This window comes from Poecile atricapillus, chromosome 2 (assembly GCF_030490865.1).
Source record: "Poecile atricapillus isolate bPoeAtr1 chromosome 2, bPoeAtr1.hap1, whole genome shotgun sequence".
Classification (NCBI taxonomy): Eukaryota; Metazoa; Chordata; class Aves; order Passeriformes; family Paridae; genus Poecile; species Poecile atricapillus.
The window spans coordinates 7,589,122-7,616,920 of NC_081250.1; the positions used below are offsets into that span (position 1 = coordinate 7,589,122).

Below are 27,799 nucleotides of genomic sequence, written 5' to 3' on the forward strand. Positions count from 1 at the left end.
TGACTGGAGGTTTTAATTAGGAGAGCATTTTCCTTGGGCTAGGCACTGGACACACCTGGGGAGGCACTCCTTGCCGAGGGGTTGTAGCCAAATGGGAAGAATCAAGGTTGAAATGAAGAGCACAATATATTGAGGTGAGGAGCACTGAGGTACAGGACAGCAAAGGACATGCTTAGAGTCACAGGAACCTAAAAATTGTGAAAATCAAACCCTTCTCTCTAAGGTCCCTGCCCACTCAGTTCACCTGCAATATTGGAAAAATAATATTTATTCTTATGAGAAGAGGAATAATGAGTAAATTAGCAGGAGGCTTCATATGACATTTTCAGAAATGTCTTAGTTATTTGGAAACGTGCCACTCAGTGAGAGCCAGGACCATGGTGTGCCCAGCTCGCCTCTAAGAATGGCAGCTGGGCTTTTATCTCAAAAGTCCCTTTGAAAAATACACTAATAACTAATATCTAAATATAATGAAGTAATTCTTTTATCTTTAATACCGAAGCACATATGTTTTGTTGCATGTTTCGCTAATAACACCACAGAATTTCTGGGCTCTTTTAAAGTCTAATATTGAATTTAATGACCTAGAACTAATCAGTTTTATTTACCATGCTGAAAAAAGCATCGTGTAGTGACTGAGGTAATTTATTTCACTTTACCTTTAGTAATAATGCTCAGATCAACAATACTTAGATAGCCCAATTGCCCTCAAGCCTCTTCTCTGCAGTGTAAATCCATTGCACTGTATTGATAAAAGCACTGATGCATTTCAAATTATGCAGATGCGTGTGGAGTAAATGAATTATTTATAGGTTGCTTTGCATAGATATTAAGAACTTTGTAAATGCTAATATTTTTCATTATGAAAAAGGTTTGTGTTAAGGTGCTGCTTTGACAGCTCTTTAGAGTAAAATTACCCTCCTAGAAGTTACAGCATGGTTGATGGGAGTGCAGGTTTCTCTGGGCTGCTCCTCAATGATCCAAAAGATTCATGGAATTATTAAGGTTAGGAAAGACCTCTGAGATCATCCAGTCCAACCATTAACCCAGCAAGGCCAAGTCCACCACCAAACCATGTCCCTAAGCTCCACCTCCACACAGGTTTGGAGCACTTCCAAGGATGGTGATTCCACCACCTCTCTGAGCAGCCAGTTCCAGTCCTTAAACAGTGAAGAATTTTTTCCTAAATCTGGCACGACTCAAAGTCATTTCCTCTTTTCCTGTCACTTGTCACTGAGGAGAAGAGGCCAAACCCCACATCACCACAACCTTTTGTCAGGTAGTTGCAGAGAGCAGTCGGCAGCTTGCAAGTGACCATCCAAACTGTAAGGCAGCAGGAGCCTTTCTCTTGGCAAGGTCAGCAGGGAAGGAAAACTCATCTTTCTGTTCGCCATCCAAGGGACAAATCTGCCTTCCTTGGGCACTGCATGTTGCAGTCTTGCACATGTTTGGGATTTGTGTTAGGAAAGAGTTCCCCATGCAGGCATCCTTGAGCCCCAGTGCCATCCCAGTTCCTGTTTTATCTTAAATGAATGTAAGGTAGAAAATTCTCACAGGTGGTTCTGTTAGTGTAAATCTGGTGAAGGCATAAAGAAAACTGGGCTACTCGATCAGAATATTTACCCACCTTGTTAATTAAAAATATTAGCTCATTAATTTCAATGTGTTTGAAATGTGTGTTAAAAAGACTGAAATGAATGGGTTTACTGGTCTTAATGGTTCAAAGAAAACTTTCTCTACTCGCAGTTCAAACCTCATATCCAAGCTCATGGCAGCTTCTTTCTGTAGGATTTTTATGAGTGTTTGGCTTTTGAAATGTTTTTGAAATACTTTCTGAAACACACAGCAGGATACCTGGGGCACAACACATTGCTTTGTGGTGTCTAAGGTTTAGTGAACTTCCAGACCCCATTGCAAACAACCCCACAGCCTATAAGGATGACCTTATGCTGCTTAGGTAAAGACACCCTCACTAAAGGAAAATGCTGTGTGGGCCAGAAGAAAATACAGAGGAAGGACTAAGAAGCCTCTTCTGGTCTAACATAGCATGGTTTTACTGGGCATGGCCTTCAGAAACCCTCTGTTATGATTCATAAAGATATGGATGTTTGTTAAATGAACTTCAGTGTTGGTGCCAGTGGAAGTGTCCATGCACTTTAGAGCTGGTTGATCACTATTCTTATTCCAAATGCCTTCATCAAGTGACATCCTGTGTTGCCAGAACAGAGCAGGTAAAAGATCTTGCTCTGTCACGACTGCTACATTGAGGAAGAAATGAGGAATGTGCTAAACCATTTGAGCCATAATTTTGATTTTAGATCTCATCCTGGATCATCTTCTTCAGAGATTTCTGTGGATCTGTGATCTGAGAGCACTGGAGAGAATTTGTCCTTCTCCTGCCTTTCACCTTCTGGGCAGCTGCCAGAGTTTAGCAGTGACAATAACCTGTTCACTAAAGACAGGAAACTTGGGAATTAATGGCTTTTTAAGAGACTATAATAGACAGTGGAGGAGAGCATTCCTGCCATGTAGCTGTTTTGTTCATTACTGCTAGAGAGAATGAAGTGGGAAATCAATTTGGCTCTTTCAAAAATTAATACAGACTGCAGGAGCAAGCTGGGGAGAAGTGTGGTGCCAAGGATTGGGCAGTGCCTCAGTGCACTCTTCCCTGCAGTGCTGGAGTGCTGCTGGGACATATGTGCTGCTTTTGGACTGACAAAATAACTCCTTGGTGTTTATGCAAACTTCTGCATTTAGAAGGAGAAATGTGTTTCATAAAGTCATGTTTGGGAAAAATACTGCACCCTGGAAAAGCAGAAGTGACAAGAGTAATGGTCAAATAGGGGTTTTGTGTGTGGTATTTTTGAGTAGTTTGATGTCTTGAGGAGGCCAAGATTTCCACAAGACCCTAACCCTATATTTAGAAGCCTCCATAGGTAACCTAATATCTCCAAAGCCTGCTGAACTCTACTCATTCCCCTGCTTGTCATGACCGCTGTTGAGCCTCTGAGTCAAATGTCCTCCTGAGGTATCAACATGTGGCTTTAGTTAGAGAACATCTAAAAACCCACATGCATTAAAAAGTGGCCTGAGGCATTCAGTGCCATAGCTTTCTATTTGTTGTGTCTCTGCCTCTTGCCAGGGTGAGTAAAGACTCTGGCCCAGGGACAGGGCTGGTGGCATGAAGGTCACCTGGGAGAACTGGGATGCAAGGAATGAGCGATGAGGAGGTGACTTGGTTTAGGGCAAATTTGTGAGAAAACTTCTGACTGGAGATGTTGTATGAATATGCACATTGGGGATACAAGGATTGTAAAGTCACCCCAGGACAGGAGGGTATGGACAACGTGGTGCTGCACAGGCAGGACTGGCTGCTGTCACTCAAGGCAAGCAGGGAGGATCTTGGGGGTGTTCCAGGTGGAGCAGGAGCTGGAGTTGTGTGAAGAGTGAAAATGAGTCTGGAAGTCAATACTGCTGAGAAGTGGCTTAATGGCCTCTGATGAAGAGCTGGAAAATACATTCAGTTGCTATGGCAGTGTCAAAGAGAACCATTAGTGAATCAAAAATGACTGGATGAGGCAGGAGAATTCTTTGGACTTCATTTCTTCTTGTCTAGGTTCTGTTAGTGCCTACTGCCCATAACTGCCTAATTCTGTTCCTACCATTTTTTTTTTAAAAACAAAAGAGGAAAAATAGACTTCCCCCCACTCTCACATGTTGGACCAGCAGGCTTTCCTAGACTTTCTATAGCCATTAACAAAAGCAGATTCCCCATTTCCATTTCAAGCCCTGCTCCATTAATATTAGTGTTTTTCCCTCAAAGTAGCTCAGAAGCAAGGCAATGCCTCCTGTCATGACTGTGTCTGCCAGCAAGAAGCAGCTTCAGGGAATAATTTGAAGTTGTAAAAGGTGTGTGAAAACTAGAACAATTTAGGCTCCTTTAGGTGTTAAAGTTGTAGATTTAAGGTAGAAATCCCTGAGAATTATGTAGAAGCTGCCCTCTTGGCTCCTTCCCATCAGCTGTGTGTTGCTCTAAGGTGCACTGCAGCCTTGCTAGGCTCAGTGCTGAATGCAAAGCTGATAAATTCAGTGCTGGGTCCTTATCCCTGCCAGCCAGGCAATGACACTGGGTTCACCATGGGGAGCCTTCTGATTGAAAAATAAATAAGTAAAAAAGGAGAACAGCAGGGATGGAAGTGGGAAGGAAAGGCTGCCACGGGGAGCGGTAGCATCTGTGGGGGACTTTGAAGAACGTGGCTCACAGCAGAGATGTTTCTGAACTACATGCACAGTCCTGCCTGTGTGCTGAACAGTTTAAATCCAGTCAGGAAAAGGATCAGGGGTTTTTTTCATCCTGTTCAAAGTGGCTTGAAATCAAAACCCTGCTGCTCTCAGAGCCGAAGGAAAGGCACTGGTTTTTCAAGAGTTTAACTGGGAGAGGGATTAGGTGTTCTCTCAGTGGTGTTAGTTACAAATCCATGTGAATAGCTACAACTAGTGTGACATCAAGAGCTGCTTTTCTGCAGCTGACACCTGTGAACCAGGTGAGGGTGAGCTCCCAGCTGTCCTCAGCCCTTGGGGAAGGGGGCACTGCAGTGACAAAAACTGTCTGTGATAAGCCTTAAAAAGGATGGCCATAATTGCATTCCTGCTGGTTGAATTTGTACTAAAATAAAGTTGCTTTTTTTTTTTCCCTTTGACCCTTCAGAGGAATGTAACACAGGCAAGAGTAAGGAGAGGAACAAGAGCTGTGCTCTGTTCCTGGGTGATGGAGCAAGCTGGACACAGCAGAGGGTGACAGTCTCCCTTTCCCAGGAGCTTGGCACTGTTTCACCATGAGGAGGATTGCTTTTGGAGAGAGTAAGAAATTTTATTTGGCTTGGATCCAGCACTGCTTAGAAGATGTGGGTAGACAGGAGACTCAGTTTTGAAATGGAGGAAAAGTGGGTCAAGAAAGAGGGTTTGCATGAACTTGCTGAAGGATTTCCTAACAGTCAGGCTGATTTAAAGATGGAAACATTTTAGGAAAGGGGCACTTAAGCACCCAGGAAAACACAGATGGAAGAAATGAGGTGCATAATTTCAGGATACATTGAGAAAAAAATACATCCAAGGGAGGACTGTAAAGGGGTGATGGAGAAAGGAGAACAGTTTGGGGTGTTCAGGCCTCTTGTTAAGCCCTTGATCCTAATTACTGCACATTACTGATATCTTCAGTAGTGATTTCCAGAAATGTTTGTCTTTTGACACAGTCCATCCCTTTTGTTCTCTAGGATGCAATTTGCTTACTTTTTAATTTTTTTTCTTCTTTTAATGTTTTAATCAAGGCAATTTTCTGTTTTTCATGCTGCCCTGCCCAACTTTGATTCCTTCTTGGAGATTTTTACCTGGTGCAAAGAGCCTTTTCCTGACTCTGTAGCTTTCCTAGAGCTTGCTCCACTGCTCTTGGACACTTGTTGAACACTGAATGCTTACCAAGGATTAATTAGAGCAGTATGTATTCTACTTGTTCCTCTTAATGAACATTAAATAAATATATGCTGAGACACCATAATTAAATAATTTGAAGACAAGAGAATACTGTATTTCTGGTGATTAAACTTTATACCAAGTCTTTGTAACTGAAAATTTAGCAGGAAAAGATTTACTTATCTAAGAAAAGCTCCCTGGTGAGCTTGGATCTCCTGACTGGATTAAGCTGTTGAATGTATGAAAAGCACTTTTTTTTTTTTTTTTTTTAACAAGAAATAGCACCAGACTTATATAATTCATTAGAAGAAATTTAATATGAGATAATTATAATTGATCAAGGGAATGTAATTATACTTTAAAATCTCACATCAGTGGAAATTCAATTAAGAGCACAGGAGACCAAAGGTTTGCCCAGCCCAAAATCCTGTTTCCATGAGAAGCGAGATGAGCGTGCACAAGGATGAGCAAGAGGGCGATGAACCTCACTCACTTTTTAGCTCAGAGAATTCTTAGATCCTCTTGTATATTTTCTGTTTAGTTGCCCAAAATAGTTTTCTCTTCTAAGACACTTTCCAAGCAACCTCTAGAGCCTCTTGCATCCAGCATTTCTTTCATCAGTGAGTTTCACTGACCTAAGTTCTGTTGCAAGAGGAAGGGCTCTTGGGAGCTTGTTTCTATTTGCTTTGCTTGGTCAGCCTTAGATCAGGACTTTGGACAAATGTTTTCCACCTCTAGTATATCATTTTAGAGAGGGTGGAATGGGAACTACACACAAGGAGGGCACAGAAGTGTCTGGGTTAACTTGTCATGAGTGTTCAAATTATTTGAGTTTCATGACTCTTGAAGGCAAATGTGTGCATGCAGTATAATTTGTTTGACCTTAAAGAAAAGCCAGATAATTTTGCTAATTTTGTGTTAGAGTTAAAATCTTTAGGTCCCTATACCAAATCAAGACACAAAGTAATTATGATGTCATAAAATTGTGTGATCCAGGGGCCCAGCAGGGCTTCATAGCTTCATGTGAAATCTGCACTGGGTGTGCTGGGTATGATGTGAAGATTTAATTTTGCTACTTGACTTAAAGTCCAAGCCTCTGGGGACAGGTAGCCCACAAAAATACTCTACTTTGATTAAAAAAAAAAAAAGTAATAAGATAATTTTTAGTACTCAGAGATATTATCATAATTATTTCTAAATGGTCCTTCAAATGTTGAACTTCTCTGGAGGTAAATGAAGACAAATCCATTTAATTGCATTTGAAAAGATGTTTTTAAGAAATAAGGGTTTTTTTGAAAGGCTTATACCTGTCTTCCAATGCTTAGGTTTCATAACAATTGACAATATCTGGGTAATCATCTTCAAAGCATTTCAGCTTTCCAGGGAAGGCAAAATGGCAGGGGTGGAAAAAATATAAACAAAGTCTAGTAAGAAGGCAGGAGAAAATGTCAATGTTCAAGCCAAGGAAACTTAAAAAAGTATAAATTCAGAAGCATTTCCTCCATAATGGATCTATCAGATAAATGATTATTGTATTGGCATGCACTTGACTATAAGAATTGACTGCACAATGAATGGTGGGGAATCCAGCAGTTCAGAGAGATTTCGGTTTTATGGCAGCTGTGTTCCATGTGGTCATTTATGCAGAGTAAGCCATCCCAGGGTCTGGCTGGAAGTCTTGGCCTTGCCAGGCATTCACTGTAGAATATCTGAGTAACGTGGAACCTTCAGGCAGAGTGAGAAGAACCATCAAGTCTTGGATAAACATCTAAAATCCACCAATTCTGCCCGGATGGTGTCCAGAAATTTTTCCATTACTCTAATTTGTTGCCACCCTGATAAACACTTATTCTCTGCTCAGCAGTCAATTTTCCCATTTCCCAGTGGGCAGGGGCCCATGGCCAGCCCTGCTCCTGCAGCTGCTCTGGATGCTCAGCCGCTGGCAGCACCGGCAGGGAGGGGAGCCAGCGGGGCTGGGCTGGGGTTAATGCACATATGCTGGGCCATGTGCAGCAGTTCCCTCTGTCTGCCTCTGCTCCAGCTGATGGACTGACTCCTTTCACAGCACAAATTGCTCGGAATACTCATGCATAAGCCAAGAAGCTTATTAATAATTTGGAGGTATCTCTTGCTTCCTTGTTCTCCTTCCCAGGGGGAGCAGGCTGCGAACTGTGACATAAAAATGTCTTAAAACACTTATTTAAAACATGCCCAAGAGTACATACATATACATTTATTTATTCCATGTGTTTCATATTTTCCTTCTTCCACGTGTCAGTTTCAGGGGGAGCATTTGTAAGAGTTTGCCATTACCTTTTGCCTTGAAGCTGATACTAAACACAGCAACAGGCATAAGCTATAGCCTTAAACCAAATTAAACCTTAACATAAAAGCATGTTCTTTATTTATTTTCTAATTTTAATGCCTCACAAAAGAAGATATTTTTAAAAATATACACTAATAATTGTAATATTCCTGGGGTTTTCCTAATTGGCATAGAATTATATATAGCTAAACTATCCAGCCAGAAGACTATGAATAAGAAAACAGAAGAATTATTAGAATTCCATCATTTATATTTGCTTTCCTTCTTCTAGGGCAGGAAACTGAAAGCATAATCAATTTTCTGTTGCAACCAACTTTTTTAGGAGAAACAATATTGAACTATACTTGGGAGAGAAAAATATTGAAAAAAGCCTGTTTTAATCCAGTCTGAGGGACATCATCACCTTGATCACTGCAGTGAGCTTGGGTTGCTCCACCAAAAAAAGACAGATTGTAATGGGACTAGAAATGGTTCCGAGAAAGATTAAGACCATGAAAGAAGCATGGAAATGCACAATAAAATTAATTGCCCTGAGTTACAAAGAAATTATATAAGGATGGAAAATAAAGAAAAATAGGAAGTCAAGCTTTTTCCATTGAATAAGGGTGTTCTTTGGATTTAATCCCATCTGCTGAAAGTTCTTAACACAATTAGATGGTATTACTGGACAGAAGGTTGATGAAAATTGGAAGGAAGGAGCAGTTATTCTTTTGGTGTAACTGTTTTTCACTCATTACACTTAATGCAGGTGTTCACATCAGCCCTTCTGCTTCTGCACCAGCATCAGCACAGTTGTCTTCTTAGCAACTGTAGGGGCTTCAAGACTGACAGAACAAAGGCAGTAACAGGTGGATGATGTTGGTTCCATGGCAGAGAGAGGAAAAGGAGCAAGAAGAAGTGAAATAAGGAATTCAGGGATCTTTTCTGAGGGATCTGAGCACTCTGTGTAGGAGCTGATCCAGACCAAACCAATGTGCGATGCTAAGGAAAAGCTCCTCACTCATCATGGAATCACAGAATGATTTGGGTTGGAGGAGAACAGAAAGATCATCCATTTCCAACCCCCTGCCATGGGCAGGGACACATTCACTAAACCAAGTTCCTCAGAGCTCCATCCAACCCAGCCTTGAACACTTCCAGGGATGGGGCATCCACAGCTTCTCTGGGCAGTCTCTTCTATGCCCTCACCACCCTGCTTAGCTGACACAATTTTTTTAATTCCCTCATCAGTTGGTTTAAAATCAATGGGATTTTTTTGTATAATCACAAAGTCTTTCTCCACTAGTGGCTTCCTTGCAGGAAGACTGTTCCCACTCAGGTGCCATTTCCTTCCCTCAGTGCCATCTCACTCAGGACACCAGTCTCCTGCCCAGCATCAGATCTAATCATTTATTAATGACTCTTTGCAAGTGTTGAAACTGTTTCCATTGGCTCTGTAGCAGGGTGCCCTCCTGTGACCACTCCAAAACCAGTAATTGTGCATTGCAAACCAAAATGTGTCTTAGGGTCTTGGATTTCATCTCTTGTCTGCCTTGATTTTCAAAAGCCTGATGGCCATGGCTCTGACAGAGTCCTCATACACTTAGACTTCATCACAATCATACCTCACCCACAGGTCTGAAATGACAGGGTGACATGAGAGGGATTGTGAAATATTGCATGCAAAGATAATTAAAACTTTACCCAAAGCATATCTGCTTGTTAACATACAACAGTCTCATTCAATTTAAGTAATGTTCCCATGATAATAATAATGCAAAGCAAGAAAAAACACTTCATGTGTTCTTTCTGACCATCGTGGCCATTAACAAGTGCAATTTGGTTGGGGGCAAAGAGAACGAGGCAAGGGAATGCACAGAGAAATTAAGTAAATGAGATGTGGGGTCACGTTTTAATGAAAATTTATTCATGGGTTCCTTCTTTTCCTCAGTGTCAAATGGATCATTACATTTAGGTATAACACATTGGAGTGTGCACTCCCCTGTGTGAAGCCAGCCAAATGAGGCAGATAAGACCGGTGCATTTGGCAGAGAAAAGGGAATCACGGAGTGATGCTGCACTGGCCTGGGGCACAACCAGGGAGTGCTTGGAGCAGCTGTCCCTGCATGGAACAGGCAAGCTGGGTGCCACCAAGCAGGAGTGGTAACTTGGCTCTCATCTGAGCTAGCAACTACAGTGGAAAAACCCTGGAATTTTTATGTTCCCAGTGAAATCTGTGCCATTGCGTATTTGGGGTTGTGCACCCACCCCAGTCACTTCATGGAGCTGGGATAAGCTGATTCCTGCTCCCTGTTGGCTGCACAGTTTGTTTTTTTTTTCTCTTCAGTTGCATGATGTGACTGTGAAAAATATGTAGGGTGTGGATAAAAGCATCAAGGACCATTTTCCTGGGAAAATAGTTGTTTGGGGTTAAATTGCTTCTGGCCTGTGTTGAATGTGAAATGTTTCCAGCAGGGAATCAAAGGGATGAGTGTAATCTGCTGTCTCCAGCTGTCCAGTAACCCAGGGGTCATCTGCACTTCTCCTCCTGTAACATCCAGGATTTGAAGAGCACATAGCAAGAGCACAGCTGAACAGGAGAGTAAGATGGAAGAGAATTTTTGAGGGATATTTTTCAGCTCTGGAATACACCAAAGTCATCTCACTGTGGTTCACTCCCCTCCTCCTCCCAGTCATTAGAGAGACAAATTAAGGGCAGCAAGCAACAAGGTGTGAGGTTTCACTGCTGTTGTGAGAGTTTTGCAGCAGTTGTGCAATCAAGATTGTTTGCCCTGGACAAAATAAAAATGGATTTAGACCATGAGCGAATGTCTCATTCATTTTTTGCCTAAGTGCAGTGTCTCTCTTTTCCCCTCTCCATATGTTATAAAAGCAGATAGAAGTTGGGAAGGGAATAATTTGAAGTTGAAACAAGTTCTCAGTTTCTCCCATGCATTTCAGCTTTTCATGCCTGTGCCACTGAGTCGTGATCTGAGCCCACAGAGTTCCCAGACTGGGGCTCTTTGAGGAGGAGTTCAGCCTCACAAATGAGGCAGGAGCAGAATTTTACCTGGTTTCAAATTTGGGATCAAAACTTCAAAGATGTGCTCTGCCTGTATGTCAGGCTTGATGCTGAATTTTTTTTTATTATTATTTTTTTTTTTTATTTTGTTTATCTTGAATCAGGAAAGAATTGGAATTAGATAAAAAAGAGAAACAGACTGGCATTGCTGATTTTTATAGTTTTAAGTTTTCCCAAGACACAGTCTTCTTCGAGCTTTTGACAAGTTAATTTACAAGCCTGCTAGAGGTGCACATTGATGTGGGAATTTTCCTGAGCTATAATTGTGTTTTATTTTACTGGTACTACTGTAAAAGCACTGTACTGGTGCACCAAGTGCAAGTGCATTGAGATGATGAGCAATTAAAACCACTTCTTGCATAATAAAGCACATTCTATCATGTTGCACTTAATATACCAATGCAATGTGTTATACAGTATTTAGCTAAATTACAGTAAATCACCTATTTAAAGAAGTTTTTTCTTTCAGGCGTGCATGTGGGTAAAAAAGTGCTGGGAACAGTAAAAGGATAATGACCCATAATGGCAGAAAACTAAAAATAGAATTCCAGTTGTCTCCTGGAATTAAAGGCTGTAGCAATGTTGTTAAAGGCAAGCTGTTCTCTGTCCCCTGTTGCTCCTGGTATCAGCATCACAAAGTCTAAGAAATTCTTATTTATTTCTGCCAGGAAAAGTAGCAAAAGAAAAAGGAATCACTGGTGGAGGTAGGTGGATTGAAACAGAGGCAGGGTGGTGGCAGGGGCTGTGAAAAATTAAAAATGCCAAAGTCTACAGGGCCCATCCCTAAGGAGCAGCTCACTGAGGGCAAGATGAAGCTGTGGGTATGGAAATGGGATTTTGCTGCTATTCCCTGTTCATGATCCTTGCCTCCCACTTTCTCAGTTATCCCAGCCTACTGCAGGCACCAGGGGACGGGATGGGAAACTCTCCCTGCATCTTCTCTCTGGGAAGCAGCTCAGTATCAAAACAGTCTTTGCTTCTGCCGTGGGGAGGGAATTTCAGAGCCAGTTGTTTGTTGGGTACATGCTGTAAATATCAAATACATGCACTGCAGCATGTCTTGAAAGAACATCAGGTCACAGTATTAAATGCATCATCACAACAGCCTTATTTCCACCTGAGTTTGTGATTGCATCTCTCTGGACACCTGAATAGGCTTCCATTGGGAACTGATTGTGCTTTTATTTCGCATTATGATCTCTGTGGTGAAGTTTTGCAGCAGATAGTGAGCATGCACCGTCCTGGCATTTGTTCAGCTTCTATTCTCAGTGTTTTTCTGAGGAGTAAATTCTACCAGTCTCAAGGAGTGCAGGTCTTTGGGGAGCATTCTCCTGACTCCAGTTAGGCAGCTACTGTCCTAAGTGAGTTAATAATCCTGCAGGCCAGGTAAATAAGATGTAATTTCCCCTTTCATGAAAGCAAATTAAAATAAGTATTTCCATAAACACGCCTGTGTTCGTTCTTCTCCCTGCTCATACCGTCCTGCACCTTATTCCTCTTGTTTGGTGCTTCTTAATGTTTGTTGGTTTGGGGATTTTTTCTGAGAGTTTGTTTCCTCTGTGAATTTACCCTGTTCTGTCATTTTTCACTCTGCTTCCATTATGTCCAAAAACCTCAGGTTCCCTCTGTCTCAAAGCCAGTCCCTTGAAGACAGCAGGCTGTCTCTGAAGATATCTGGAGATAGATGCTTCTTCTGCATTTGGCAGGATCAGGGTTTATTTAGGGTCTTGGCCCCTCACACAGCAACCTGTTGACGGTGGCTTGTGCTATTCCCCCACCTGTGACACCCAGAAAGCACAAGTTTACAGGAAATTCAGAGTCCCCCCAGCTGTGAGCTGCTCACCTGAGCTGTGGGGATGGCGGTACTGAGCATCTGTGCCTGAGCTGCTGTTCCCCCTGGGGCTGTGCTGTGTGCCTGTGTGTGCCTGTGAGCACTGGCAGTCCCAGCTGAGCCCCAGCCTGCCTGGGCACCCCGTTCAGCCAGGCTGCTGTTCCACAGACACTGCTGCAGGGTGAGCTGCCAGCCTCCCCCAGCCCTGAGACATGGGCAGTCACTGCAAGCCAGTGGGACTCTCCTGTGTGCTGCAGGTCACCTGTGGATGGTCTGGGTTTGCTTTCTCCAGCTGGACCCTTCTCTTTGGCCCTGGTGTGTGTGTGCTGGGATGAGAGCTGTGACATGCCCAAGTCACAGAACACAGCCACTTTCTTCCCTGCTCTGGTGTCCATCCACTGTTCTGGGGCTCCCCTGGCCCTTCAGAAAATCTGCTGAGATGTTAAACAAGCAGAAGATTTTTTTTAAAATTTCAACTCCACTGCCCTATCCTCATGTATCTTTCCAAAGGAATACAACTGTACTACATCCTGTTGAAAATACCAATTTTCTGAAGAAACATCTGTCCTACCATTGCAATCTTCCTGCCTGTTATCTTGTTAGATGGTGAGTGCTATCCAGGTGTGTCTGATCAGTGCCTGCTTGGGAGGACTCCAGAAAACCCCTGGCTGGTTCAGGTGTTGCTGTCACCTCAGTGAGGGTGGGTTCAGCCTGGCCAGGGGCTGAGTGATGCTGTGCACTGCAGTGGGCAGTGCTGCAGGGCTCCTGCAAGGCTCCACCTCCAGATGTAAGATAAACCACCAAAGGTCTGACTGCTTTGGGTCATTAAAAACCCCACAACAACTTCTGTTCTCCTCCCACGAGGAATAACAGAAGGGTACCAGTGGTCTCTTGGTGGCCCTGTGACATCTGCAGAGCTCCATCCCAGCATCTCTGAGCGTGGCCTGGAGCAGAGTGATCTCTGTCCCTTGGGAGGGACGAGGGCTCATCCCACAGAACCTGCTGCTCTCTGCTCTCCTGACACTAATGTGGTTGCCAGCCCTTCTAGTATCTGGGGGCTCATTTATCTGAAATGGCTTAGAACAACTTCAGGACTTAAATTTCCTTTATTCACCAATCTTACTTAATCTTAGGGATTGAAAATGATAATTCCCTCGATGCTGGCTTTCATCAGACTGAGAGTCATTCATTTCATGTCTGTTGATCAGGACTGAAGAAGTTTCCCTTTCCTCTAAATCGGTGGCTCTAAAAGACTGGAGGGTCCCTAAGAGTCCTGACTCTACTCTCATTCACTTTCTCTTGCTGCTGACTTGCTGCATGTGAATTTCATGTCCTTTTTTTTTGTCTACTTTCCATCAGTTGTTAAAATTATAGAAAATTACAATTTCATTAAAATATTTTTTTAGAGCTGGATTTAAATACTTTTTGTTCTCATATTTTATCACTCAGTTTTGATTTCTGCTGTCCATAATCTCTGACAAATAATAAAAGTTCCCCTCATAGGTCCTGCTAGTATCTTATAAATCAGTCTCTCCTCTCTGGTAATGTGGAGTTCAGAGAAGCTTTGGAGCTTCTCTGCACTAAATTTTTGGGCACTATGTTCCTCTCAATGGATGTAGTTCCTTCAAATTCTTTGCACTGCCAGCAATCAAACTTATTCCTTCTAGAAGTAAAGTTGTCCCAAAGCTTCTTGTCCACTGTGGTGAGTTCTTCTGTCTGACTGTGCTGCCCCTGGTGAGGGCTCAGTGACTTCAAGGGACACGAGCTCCCTCTCCCTGGGTGTCTTCTCTGCCTGTGCATTTTCTGACTGAATTCAAGACAGAGAAGCAGATGGGGTTTATGATTTCACCTGTTCTGCTTAGCAGGTTTTTAAAAGTTTCTCCCCAGGCCTCCCCATTCCTCTGCACTGACTCTGTGCAGCCCCAAGGCTGATCCATTATTTATGGTAATAATTGTTTTTTGCAATCAGTCTCTTCTTTTCAAGTGTGACTGCATTTTCAAGTTGACTACATATCTGTGTCAACATTCACAGTCAGAAAATGCAATCTACCACCCAGACAATTTCCTGGAAGTTGAATGAGGGGTGAGGAGTTGGAAAAGTGAACTTTGCTATTGAGTCATAGAATCAGAGAGAGGTTTGGGATAAAGGAACCTTAAAGACCACGCAGTTCCAACCCCACTGGACATCTTTCACCAGATTGCTCAGAGCTCTAACCATCCTGGCCTTGAACACCTCTGGGGATGAGGCATCCACAATTTCTTTGGTGAGGAACAGATGGAAAAGATCCAGGAAAGACTGAAGAAATGGAATAAATGGCTTCATGCCTGAAAATTATAATTTTCGGCATCTTTTATACTGAACACTAGCCCCAAAGAAAGGCAGATGTAAAAAATGAGAAGCAGTGATGACCTTTATCAGCTCTGGTGACAACTATAAATCAGGCTGCAAATTCTCATCAGCTTGCTGGACAGAATTCATTATAGACAGAGGCCACTGCATTGCTTTCTGGCTTTGATTGAGGTATGTCCCATTTAAATAAATGCTCTTGCACTGGAACAAATCACACATTTCAAAACAGAAGTCCAGGAATATTATTCATCTTTTGAGGACTAAGGCCCAGCTAAACCTCACAGTGCTTTTTTTTGGAATATAACGCAGATCAATTTGTTCTTCTCTTAAGCAGACCAATTTTCTGTTCATTAACTCAGACTGTGTGTTGATGGCTGGTATTGAATATAATGGCAAGATTTACAGCCCTGACAAATCAGCACTGCTTCATTTATTCTTTTTTTATGCATTCTAAAAGTACATGCAGCAGATTAGCACCTGATTTTAAACTTCTTATGGTTTAACAAATAATGGGGAAGTCTGTCATCTCCTGCTTCCAACCATGGAGCAACTTTTATGTAATCTTAAAGTTTCATAGTTTATTAAAATGTTATGGGGTTTTTTTGGAGCATAAGGAGCAATAAAATTTGGTAGCAATGTCATTATGGGCAGTAATGCATCAGTTCCTGCAATGTTCAAGAAACAGCTTCACAGACTCATTAGATTAACAAGCTACTTTACCGATGTACCTACCTAACTTGGAGCTGAATTTCATCACTTTTTTTTTTCTGTAATTAGGAAATAACTTGAGAGCCTCATAATTATCCAAATGTTTTTATGGCCATATTTAAAACATGATTTTTCTGTCTGGAGCTTAGTGTGGAATTGGAAAACATTTTGTGTTGTTGACAGAGGGCAGTAATTATTAAAGCAGTAATATTTTTCAGCATGTCTGATAATTAGGTAATAGTCTGTCTCTCAGTTTAATTATTTCTAGAATGCCTGAAATATTGCTGGAAAATAAAAAATTAGACTACTTTCCTCTCTTGTAACAAATAATGCTTCAGACTTTGTGGCCTGAGTATATAAAGTATATAAAGACCAGGTGTGTAGGAAGCATATGAAGCATTAAATCTTTTATTGCCTTACTTCCTAGATTGTTGGCATAAACACTTTACTTAAAGATCTGGAAACAGAAGCTGGAAGTTAGAGTTGTAAATAAGTTGCTGCTTATCCCAGGGATTGTCTCTTCTGGCACATGGCCCAGGACAAGGGCAGATACTTAGGGAAGATTCTAAAAAGCAGGCAGATCTCTCAGGTTGAGTATTCAGGATATTCCTTTAGTCCCTCACAATGGCTGCTTCATGGGCTTCCTGAACATTATTCCCCTTCAAGACATATAATCTTTGATGGATTTTTCTTCCATTTTTGTAATTCTAGTTTGGATCCACCTGCAGCCCTGGCAGCTGCTCTGTTCTGGGACTGTGACTTCCACAGTTTGTTTGCCTTCAGCGTGAAGAAATAATCCCTTTTATTCGTGTTGAACCTGACACTGACTGGTGTCATCTGGTGCCTTCCAGTATTTATTTTGGAAAAAGCAGGGAATAAGCAACCCTTATTTATCTTCTCCATACTGCTTATGACTTTTTTGACTTCTGTCCTAGCTCTGTTCAATCAGTTCTTTCTCAAGTTTAACTTTCTTAGTTTGCTCAGTCAAAAATTTTATGAAGGAACACTTTAAAGATAAATGCAATTCAATCTAATTCAGATCCTTCCTTTTTTTTATTTTTTTTTATTCAAGACAGTTGTTGATAAAATTTATACCATAATTTTAAAGAAAAGTTATGTTTTGAGAACTTTGCCTATGAATCTGAAGGGCTGCTGCTCTTATATGGACTTTGAGAATCTTAAAGTCACTAAAACCTTGTGGTTTTAAGAGGATCAACAGTATTGCAGCAACAGCTTACTCTTACAGAATCTGATTCATCCAAATCTCTGAGAAGATTTCTTCTTCTTCCATTTATGTGTAAATTTGTGATATGGAGGAGGAGGATATTTTTTTTATTGACAGCAATAAATAGAGCATAGAAGCTTTAATCTGCACCTTCAGAGCATTTTATAAAGTTAGTTACTGACTGTGGTGGAGGATTATCATCACCAGGATGGAAATAAAAGAGTGAAACGTGGATAAGGAGTATGCTAGGTCTGTACACCCAAGTTTTGAAAGAACTAAGTCTCAAAACCCAGGGTTGCCTGGAGCAGGTCCCCACAATGGGCAGTGCACATCTCTGTAGTTACAGCGAGCTGGGTTTGTACTTGGACACATCCTAGAGGATTTAAACTCACCTTTGGCTCAGCCCAGGACAACCCATGGATAATGTCAAACCATCCACACGTCCTTGCTGCATCATGGTAACATTCCTGGGGTGTAGGTAGGTGTAATGGTAGGCAATGAGGAATTGTTTCCTGAACTGAAACTGGAAGCAGAGGTTTGGTAGGATCCATCAGTTCTCAGTCTCAGCTAAGCTGCAAAAAACACACAACTCTAGTCCTGTGCCAAGAAAAACTGCTGATTCCTTTAATGGCAGAGTGCTTGGGACTTACATTTTATCTGCAGGGCAGTGCATGTAAGCACTGATCAGACTTGACCTTCAGTTTATGATATCCCTTTATTGTTGTAATGTTTTTCATCCTGAACTTCTGACCTGATACCTAACCCTCATTTGGAGTCCCTTTCATATGTCTGCCCCAGCCTTTCTGTCAGGCAGGTTGTGTGCTTTGAGAGCTGGACACTCTCTCCAGTATTTTTGTCCTTGTCCACCTGTCTGGAGAGCTGAAGAAGTCCCAAAGTGCGCAGAGACAAGCTGATGTGTTTTGTTTCATGTGCAAATGGTGGTTTCTCTGCATGTATCTCCTTCTGGTATAAGTCTGCAGAGCAAATATCAGAGTTGGAGCCTAATATTAGGTTCCAGAATCTGCTTTGTCAGAGGGTCGTTAGCCTTTCACTTTCAGAGACTTTCCGGGCTTATTAAACTCCTACAAAGACTGTGGAACTCGGAAACCTTGAATCATAAGGAATGGGGTTTTTTGACCTTGTTTTCTACTGTAACTACACAGCAAGCTGTCTATGTACATTCAAAACAGGTCACTCTTGCATTCATCTGAGGGAAAGTGTGGCACAACAAATGTGTCACAAACACTAACCATGTTTTTTTATGGCTGTCCTCAAAGTCACTTTTAGCAATGTCTGCGTTAAAATTAATCTGTGTTCTTCAGAAAGAAGTTCCCAGCAGTACTTTTGGTTTAAGTCTGTAATTAGGTTCCACACAAACAGCCAATTTCACATTTCCTTAATGACCTTTTGTTTTCCTCCTTGCAGATAATGAATTCATTTATAGAAACCAGAATGGCACAGTGATTCTGAGGAATGTCGAAACCAACAGTTCAACAATATTAATAGAAAACAAAAAAATTGTAAGTATTTTCTTTGACAAGTAGCTGAATTTCACAACTCTCTTGCAGTTGGACCAGTAAAGCAGAAAATGACTTGGGTTTCAACTTCATGTATTGTCAAAGAGAAGCAATTCACTGGTAATACAATGGGCTATGCAGTGATGGATAATGTGAGATTGAACTCCAGCTTTTGTTATTATTCTGCAAGCTCAGTTTCTCTCATACTTCTGGAAAGTATCATATAGAGACTTGCAGCTAGTCTTGCATACCATATATAATTGAAATATACATAATTCTCATCTCTGCATGCTTAAGAAAAAGGACAATTGATATCATTTACTGTCTGTTGTCATTCTCTACATTCCTCCATGCAAATACTTACTTTTAATTTTTGCATTTGCTGATTTTTCTTGCCTAATGGTTGAAATGTAATTTCAATGTTTTTTATGAGTAGTATTGAGGAATAGAACTGGAGTTGTATTTGAGAGAAACCCTAATAAATTGTTGTAGGAAGAAATTAGTAGGTGACTATTAAAATGAATGTAAATAACACAAAGTCACATCTGATACAGAGTATTGCTTATAGTGATAGAAGTGTTTTGTAGAATTGTTTTTTGCAGTAGATGAAACCAGCACTGTGGCAGAAGTTAGTACATCAACTATATTAATTATTTTTTTAATGAGACAAAGAATTTATCACTGAATTGTTATGGCAGGGCCCAAACTTGAACTTCATGTGCTGCATTTAACCTTCAAACTTTGCTGCATCACATAAGCAATCCTCTTTTACCAGAGTGTAACCCCTTTCTTTACAGTTCTAAGGGAATGGGCTGGCTTCCTTTAATGTCAAGGTCTGTTGAAGTCAAATTACTTCCATTTGGCCTCAGTTTATTCCACTGGGTTTTAATTTTTGCCATTTGTAAGAAAAGCACAGTGCTACAAGATAATCCTGCATTTTCATGCCATTGCCACCCTGCTGCCTGTTCTACCTTTGCTCCTCTGCCCTCTCAGCAGATACATCTGCAGGTCACCTCCACATTTACCCAGAAAGGGCAGGAGCTGCCACTACACTTCGTTCACACACATTGTCTTTTTCCTCTTCCTTCCCAGCCCCAGAAAGCTTTTGCTACTTGGTCATGTTTTCCCTCCCCCGTGTTCTTAACACAGCAGTAAATAAAATCTGTCTCCATGCAGGCGCTGCTGGCTGCCAGGCTCCCCTGTCCCTCCCCATCCTGCTCTGCACTGGGCCATCAGCCAGTGTAGATATCAGATGTGCCAGAGAGGTGGTGGGAGCCTCTTCCCAGGAAATGCTCAGGTTGGATGGGACTCTGAGCAGCCTGGTCAGGGTGAAGATGTCCCTGCTCCTTGCAGGGGTTTTGACTAGGCAGCCTTTAGGGTCCCTTCCAACCCAAATTATCCTTCGATGGTGTGAGCTGTCCCCTCAGCTTCTGCCTGTCCCCTGGGCTCCCCCAGCACATCCATCCTTGCTGGCCTTGAGAGGACTCTCCCCAGTGGGCTGCTCTGTCTTTCCCCCAGCCCCCTTTCAATTCTGCTCTGTGGGACTTTCCCAAGGACTTACATCTAATTTGTTAGGTGAGAGGGTGAGATTTAAAAGGCAGTGGAGGAGTGATGTGTTAGTGGCACTCTTTGCCCTTGGTGCCATCTGTGCCAGCAATGCATTATATTGGGAAGTGGAAATGGCTTCACTACATAAATGAAAAGTGAGGCTGGAAAAAGGTAATTCCTGGCAAGCCTGAGACACCCTGGCATTTCTTCTTGTTAGCAAGATTTACAGTGCTGATTTTTGCAGACCCCAGGTCAGGGTGCACTGGATCACTGCAGCATCCCAAAGACTTTTAACTGGGGAAAACAGAATGGTTTTCCCTGGGTTATCTTAACTGGGGGAGGTAGTGGTGTCTCTATTACTAATTTGCTCCAGAAGCTATTTAGTTTTTCATCTCCTGCTCTGGCCAGTGAATATAGATAATTAGAGGGAAGTAATAAATTCCCATTTATCAGAGTTTTCTACTAACTACTGCCTACATCTGCCACCTCAGCAGCCACTGTGCAGAAAGATTGTAAGGAAAATTCTGGCTTTTTTGATACAGCTGTCTGCTCTGAGTCACAATGCATTTATTCTTTCTCTTATGGGTGCCCACGTAATATTTCTGGTGTGTGAAAAAAAGACATTATGTTTTCCAAGACACTTAATTCTGGCAGCACCTTCACCCTTAGAGAGAAGATCACAACAACTAGTTCTAGGTGTCATTAGCTTGAAAACTGAAGAACATTGTTTCAAAATGTGTTTGTTTTCCAGGTCTCCCTAAAGGCTATCCGGTATGAAGTGTCACCTGACAGGGAATATGCACTATTTGCCTTCGATGTGGAACCCGTAAGTAGCCAGATTTGATTTCAAAACACACAGCCAGTGGCAAACTTTGTTGGGTTTTTTTTCTCTTTTATGCCAGCAAGATGATATTTTAAATTAATTGCTTCCTATGAAACAAAGCAAGAAACCCCCTCACTTAGCAATTCTGAGAGCATGTCACACTGCCATCTAGTAGAGGAGAAAGGTATAAATTAGACTGTAGAGGAAACACTGTCATTGCCAGGATTTTATAGCCTTCGGGAGGGGGATTGTAAGGACATGTCTTTGCTACAAGGATTTCTATTCCTCTTCTGTGATCATTTTTTTTTTCCACGGGGCCTTTTTCCATCACCCCATAAATTTCTTCCCCAGAACAAAAAGCTACTGTCAGTTTTTCCCACAACTGAAATAATACATTAATTATGGTGTCACCATTCCCACTGCTGCAGTTAAGCTTGAGCTATCACTTTCATTATAAATCCTTTTCTTCAGAGGGTTAGGTATAAATCATTTGTAAAAAATCACCATTAGGTTGCTACTAAGTTCTGGATTACAGAAATTTTTTTAGGAAACTTCAAAAGGGAAAAGTGTAATGAGTCATTTTTAAATGATGACCAAAGAATCAAACATGGGGGAAGCAATACATCTGCATGAATAATATTTTTGTCTTTCTCAATTCTGTTGGTATAAGGCCTGAAATGTTTGAGTGATAGCTATGCTGTACTACTTGGATGAACTATAAGCCCTATATATTTTGTTTCCATAGTCTAGAATATCACCAATTCTTCAAAATGAAAATAATTAATTCACTGAGAGCTGTAATTGTGTTTCCCTAATATAAATAAAATTTCAGCTGCTAACCAAAGGAAATTTGTGGGTCCTTTAGGCAGTGAAAGTTGTAGCTCTGTTGCTTGTCTGATTCCTCTGCCATCATCTTTGGAGTTATTCCTGACTTGGTGCTATGAAAGTCAGAAGAAGCATGCCTGGTTTTAGAAGAAGGGAAAATAAAACTGTATCAGAAACTTGAGGAGTAATCCGTAATGATTTTTCCTGGGAAATTACTGGTGCTGTGACTTCACTTACCTGAAGCTTCTGAGTCCTAGACAGAGATGGATGGGGAAGTGTCAATTCTAAATATAGGAAAGACAGCCTAAGGGTCACTGTGCAAGACTTTCTCTCAAACTTCCATGCCTTGTGAGCCAGAGATGTTTTGTAAAATTCAGTTCTTTTAGTGGAAATCAGCCTTTGTCTGCAGAAGCCCTGTGCCAACTCTGCTTAGATGCACTGTTCAAGCTGGAAGAGCCCTGAGGAGGGAGGGCTTCCTCAGCTCCTCTAAGAGTGACAGAAAAATGTCTTTAATGACAAAAAAAAAAAAAAAAAAAAAAAAAAAAAGATAAAATGTTAGTTTAGTTTCTGAAAAACAGTAATGAAAAATTAACTTTTTATTCTCAACTTTTATCCACTGAAAGGACTGCACACTCTGACGTTCTGAAAGAAGCAGAGTTAGAGGGGCTTTTACTGCCCAGACTTTGAGTTCAGTCTGTGGAGGAATGCTTGATGTGGGCAACGTGGCAGGAGGGGCATGGGAATGGAAAAGGATGTGCTGATGTTCTTCCTCTGCATCCTCCTCTCTGCATGTCAGTGCTTACAGACCTGTGAGTGTGAGGTACAGGGAAAACACTGAGTCTGTGGTTATTGAGCCTGTCTGGAGAGAGCAGCACACAGCCAGGTGCTCCCTGCATCACACCACATCTTTTTCTAGAAAGGAAAACCCAGGGTGGAAAGCTGAAAACGTGACCTTTAGGAACATTTCAGGATGTGACATATACTGTAAGATTGTATTGTAAATTGTTCAGGTGTTCATATATAGCAAGAGTTCCTGAAGCAAAACAAAACAAAGCAAAACAAATCCCCCCTCTTTTATTCCTTTAAAATCAATGTTTAGGGAGCAAAGAAAGTTTGTTGGGTTTGTATTGTTTTGTTTTGGGTTTTGTTTTGTTGTGTTTTGAAGCATGCTAATAGAGGGGTAGTTGGGTTCACTCTTGGTTATTGCAGCCTTAAGCCATGATGAGTGGCTCTGTGTATTAAAATGGCAATAACTGCTAAATTACTTCTTCAGCTTTCTTCTCCCTTGGTATGCAGACTGTGGCTACAAATAATTGCATGTTAGTTAGCTCTTCACATTTTCTGCATTTCAAACTGTATTCTTGGAAAAAATTCGAATTACGCTGTTTTCTGCAACACAAGAAATTGATTAGCAAAGCCTTGGGCAGTTGTCCTTGTTGCAAAGTCAAAAGGAAATTTCAGGAGATGTACTGGCAGAGGACATGTCTTTAAAGTTTAATTCTATAATTTAACAAAAAGGAGCTTCTTGGAATTGCTGCGTACTTATTTTGTAGCTGTGAGAAATTGTTTCTTATTTTTTTGGCATTTGAAAGTGTGATGTGGTGCCTTTTAATTGTGAGTATAGATATTTTCATCATTTTTTTTTACACGGTAGAGTTGTGCTGCTTTTACATATGTGTATAATATTTTAATATGCATAGTATGAATTAATCATTTGTCTGAATTCTGAAATGAATGGATTCAGCCTCTGGTTTAATACCAGCCAGGAATAAACATCAAAATAGAAGAGCACAATGTGTCACTCCAATGAAGCGGAATATTTTTAAGAAAAGTGCCACAAAGTCATTTCCTTCCAGTAATAGCTGCTTCTATATTTTTCTATTTATTTGCACAGAAGGATCTCTGCTCAGCGTTGGTCTGGGTGGCAGCACTGACACCCACACTGGAATCACACAGCACTGAACTGCCAGACACCTATTTTGCAAAGATACTGAGGCAGCTAATGTGTGTTTTCCTGTTGTATCACATCATCATTTTAAAGGATAATGAATTAAAGCACGTTCCTTAAAGTATATTTCTCCCAGGAAGCTTGGCAGACAGCTGTGGGGCTGGTGTGGGTACGTTGTGGCTGGTCTGGCTGTCAGGTTTCATTGTAAATGCTTTTTTTGCAGTGCTTATATTTACAGAAGTTTAATCTTTCAGGCAGCAATATTCTGGGTAAGCCTTGTGCTAATAGGGAGCTTTTCTAACCTTGAACACAGAAGATTTGTTCTTTTTCTGGAAAGGTCACAGGAAAGGCACCAGGCTTCTTTGTCTTAAAATACTCCCACAGTTTTTCTGCTGTTTGTTTTTAGTTCCTTTATACCAAAACAAGGCGCAACCCGAGGCCGAAACAGCAGAGTGAAATTTCAGGGAAGCATTGGGGAATACACACCTCAATAGAGAAACTTGGATTTCAAATTATCCTTCGCCAACACCAATGTGTGGAGCTCTGATACATGGTTTAACAACCCCAAAACACGTGGGCAGGTGGTGTTTGCAGCTCAGCAGAAGGGGGGCAGAGGCTCACGGCTCTCTCTGGTGGTGCCAGGCCAAGGATGCTCTTGTCCAGCTCATGGCTCCACCAGCACTGATGGACAAGCTCTGTGCTCCCTGAGTGCCTCCTGGAGAGACACACAGGTTTTCAGGCTGGAACCACCCCTGTGGGTATCCCTGGTCTCTGTCACAATCCACAAGGTGGGATTTGTGATCTTTTAGTCAGTCTTAGAGTACAAAAGATTATCAGCAAACCAGGGACTCAAACAGCAAAACACACGGTTTATTGAGTGCTCATCAGCACTAATATGCGATAGAGGGAAAAGAGGAGAAAGCAAAGCATAAGGAAAAGAGAGTAAGGGGATTATAGCTGCCAACGTCAAAGTCCACTCAGCCGTCCACCGACGCAGAGTCTTCTGTCCGCTGGGGAGATCTCAAATGAAAGGAAGTTTTGGGGTGTATTTTACAGTCTTTTACAAAGTGAGGGGCACAAGGCCAACACCAGAGGAGATTGATGATCATTGTGGTGAATTCCATTGCGCAGGGGGCAGAGCAAACCACGTCTTGAAAGCCTTTGCTCACCAGCAGGAACGAGGGCAGAGTACTGTGCAACCACCTGCAAACAATCACTTGGCAAACATCCACCTCAACCAGGCCAGAGCCCCTGTACCGAGTCCCTGGTGATGTTCAGGGTCTCAGTCTCTGTCCTTGAGTCGGTTGTGAGACAGATGAGAGAATCTTCGGACCGTCTCTTACACACTCACTCAGGGCAAAAGTGTTTCTGATCTTGAATCAGAACTTCCCCTGGTGGAAACGAAGGCCATTTCCTCTAACCCGGAAAGGGCTGCATGCTGATCCTTTGGGATTTCGTCCATGAGGAATAGGAACAGACAGGAAGTATTGCTCCCCTGACCCCAGGCACACTGCATGACCCTTTGACACACACAGCTCTTCCAAAAGAAATGAAAGTTGGCTTTAAGAGAGGAATAATAATCAGACGAAGATGAAGAAATGGCAGTAGGAAAGAAGAAGAAGAAATAAGAATAAAAATTGGAAAAAGAAGAAGAGGATAAAAAAGAAGAAGAGGAAATAGTAGCAGCAGTAAGAAAGATAAAGAGTAAGAACAGTAAGAGGAAGAAATTGTAGTAGTAAATAAGAAGAAGAAGTCTAAGAATAAGAAAGATATGAAAAATAAGAAGAAAAAGAGCAAGAAGAATAATAAGAAAAATATGAATAAAATGAATAAGGTGAAATAAAAGAAAAAGAATAAAAAGAAGAGGAAGAAGAGGAAGAAGAGGAAACAATGATACTAGTAATAAATAATAAGTCTAGGAAGAAGAAGAAGAAGAAGGAGAACTAGTAAATGTAAGGAAGAAAATGAAATAATAGTATAATGAATAAATAAAATAGTTATAATGATATTAATATTAATATTAATATCAAGTTAATATACACATCCACACATCATCTAGAATCATGGAAGCTTTGGCTTAGGAAGGGCCTTAAAGACCATCTAGTTCTTTGCCTGATAACCTTCTGCTCTCTTGCTCTCTCTCTGAGACCTTTTTCCTATTTCTTTCTACCTCTATACCACCCATTGCTTTGCACATGATACAAAGAGATGCAACAGATGCAGAGTCTGGTGCAGGAGACTGTCAAACTTGGCCCCTGCCATGGGAGGTACTTGGGCATTCCCGCCTGGCCCAAATGTGTATTAGTCCACTGAACTCCAGGTTGTCGGGGCACCCTCAGCACCAAGAAGACCTGATGGACAGCATCAAGGGGACTCTACTGGCATGCACAGAGCAGTGAGGGTTTCTACTTAATCTGTCTCTGTTACTCTTCTTCTCTTTCTCTCTCTCTCTGTCTTTCTCTCTCACTGAGTGTTCATTCAAACCCATCCTGCTGGCTTGGGAGTGTGATGTGGTTTGCACCTTAATTTGGGCAGAGGCATTTTGGATCACTTTAATAAGCAGATGATAAGAAGGGGCTAGAAGGCCACAAGCCCAGGGGCTGCTCCATGACACTTGCGGCGGCTTTGGCCGTTGAAGGGCTGTGGGTGTGGCCCTTGGCAACACAGGCGTGATGTGTCAGGGCCCTTGGCGATGTGGAACGTTGGGGTGCCCAGAGAGCCTTGTGACACGGCGGAGCCACGCCCTGCAGGGGTGTCCAGGGGCTGTAGAACCTTGCAGTGGCCAGTCCCGTGAGAGCCACCGTGTCGCAAGGCAGCAGCTCCCGGGATCTGGCGCTAGAGAAGGTCCGAGACACAGCGAGATCAGGTGAAGCCCAACTCCAAGGCAGCCAGCCCCTTGCCCAGCTGGCTGAAAAGCAGGCCCTGAGTGGGCACTGGTTGGGGGCAGGGGGTAGCTCAGTCCTGCCGCTCTTGAAGACTGAGAAGGAGGAGGGGCCCAGCCTAGGTCAACATGGACAAAGAGAGGCAAGACGAGGCGGAGCAAGAGCTTTCCCAGTGTGGAGCTCTCAGTGGCCAAGAGCTCTGCGTGTGGGAAGAAGTAACAGCTCAAGAGTTTCACCAATGGCAAGAAGCAATGGTGCAGGACATTTCCACACAGCGAGCTGTGAAAGCCCAAGAGTTCCAGCAGTGGGGAGAAGGCACACAGCAAGAGCTATACCAGTGGGAAGAAAGTGTGCCAGTTCAGGAATTGGTCCCGATCTCGTCCCCTGCTTCCAGCCCAAGCTGCAGCCAGGCTCAGCTGGACTCAGCACAGGACATCAGCTCTGAGACCATGAGCCAGGTTTGCATTGAGATGCAGGAATGGGCCCAGCAGACACCAGAACAGGGGGATCTGGAGCAAGGCACGGCTGCAGAAGAAGATGCAGCAGCTCCAGAAGGAGAAAGGGAATTGGTCCCGATCTCATCCCCTGCTTCCAGCCCAAGCTGCAGCCAGGCTCAGCTGGACTCAGCACAGGACATCAGCTCTGAGACCATGAGCCAGGTTTGCCTTGAGATGCAGGAATGGGCCCAGCAGACACCAGAACAGGGGGATCTGGAGCAAGGCACGGCTGCAGAAGAACATGCAGCAGCTCCAGAAGGAGAAAGGGAATTGGTCCCGATCTCATCCCCTGCTTCCAGCCCAAGCTGCAGCCAGGCTCAGCTGGACTCAGCACAGGACATCAGCTCTGAGACCATGAGCCAGGTTTGCCTTGAGATGCAGGAATGGGCCCAGCAGACACCAGAACAGGGGGATCTGGAGCAAGGCACCGCTGCAGAAGAACATGCAGCAGCTCCAGAAGGAGAAAGGGAATTGGTCCCGATCTCATCCCCTGCTTCCAGCCCAAGCTGCAGCCAGGCTCAGCTGGACTCAGCACAGGACATCAGCTCTGAGACCATGAGCCAGGTTTGCCTTGAGATGCAGGAATGGGCCCAGCAGACACCAGAACAGGGGGATCTGGAGCAAGGCACGGCTGCAGAAGAAGATGCAGCAGCTCCAGGAGGAGAAAGGGAATTGGTCCCGATCTCATCCCCTGCTTCCAGCCCAAGCTGCAGCCAGGCTCAGCTGGACTCAGCACAGCACCTGAGCTCTGACAACATGAGCCAGGTTTGCCTTGAGATGCAGGAATGG

At 42.6% G+C, this 27,799-nt stretch overlaps 1 protein-coding gene across 1 annotated transcript in view; it reads left to right on the forward strand.

The window, feature by feature from the left end:
- The window catches only part of DPP6 (dipeptidyl peptidase like 6), a 404,285-nt gene that overhangs the window by 237,708 nt on the left and 138,778 nt on the right, over positions 1 to 27,799 (forward strand). The window contains exons 4-5 of the mRNA XM_058833198.1: positions 18,396 to 18,490; positions 20,787 to 20,861. Of these exons, the coding sequence (XP_058689181.1) occupies positions 18,396 to 18,490; positions 20,787 to 20,861 (170 nt within the window). The remainder of the gene's footprint in view (positions 1 to 18,395; positions 18,491 to 20,786; positions 20,862 to 27,799) is intronic.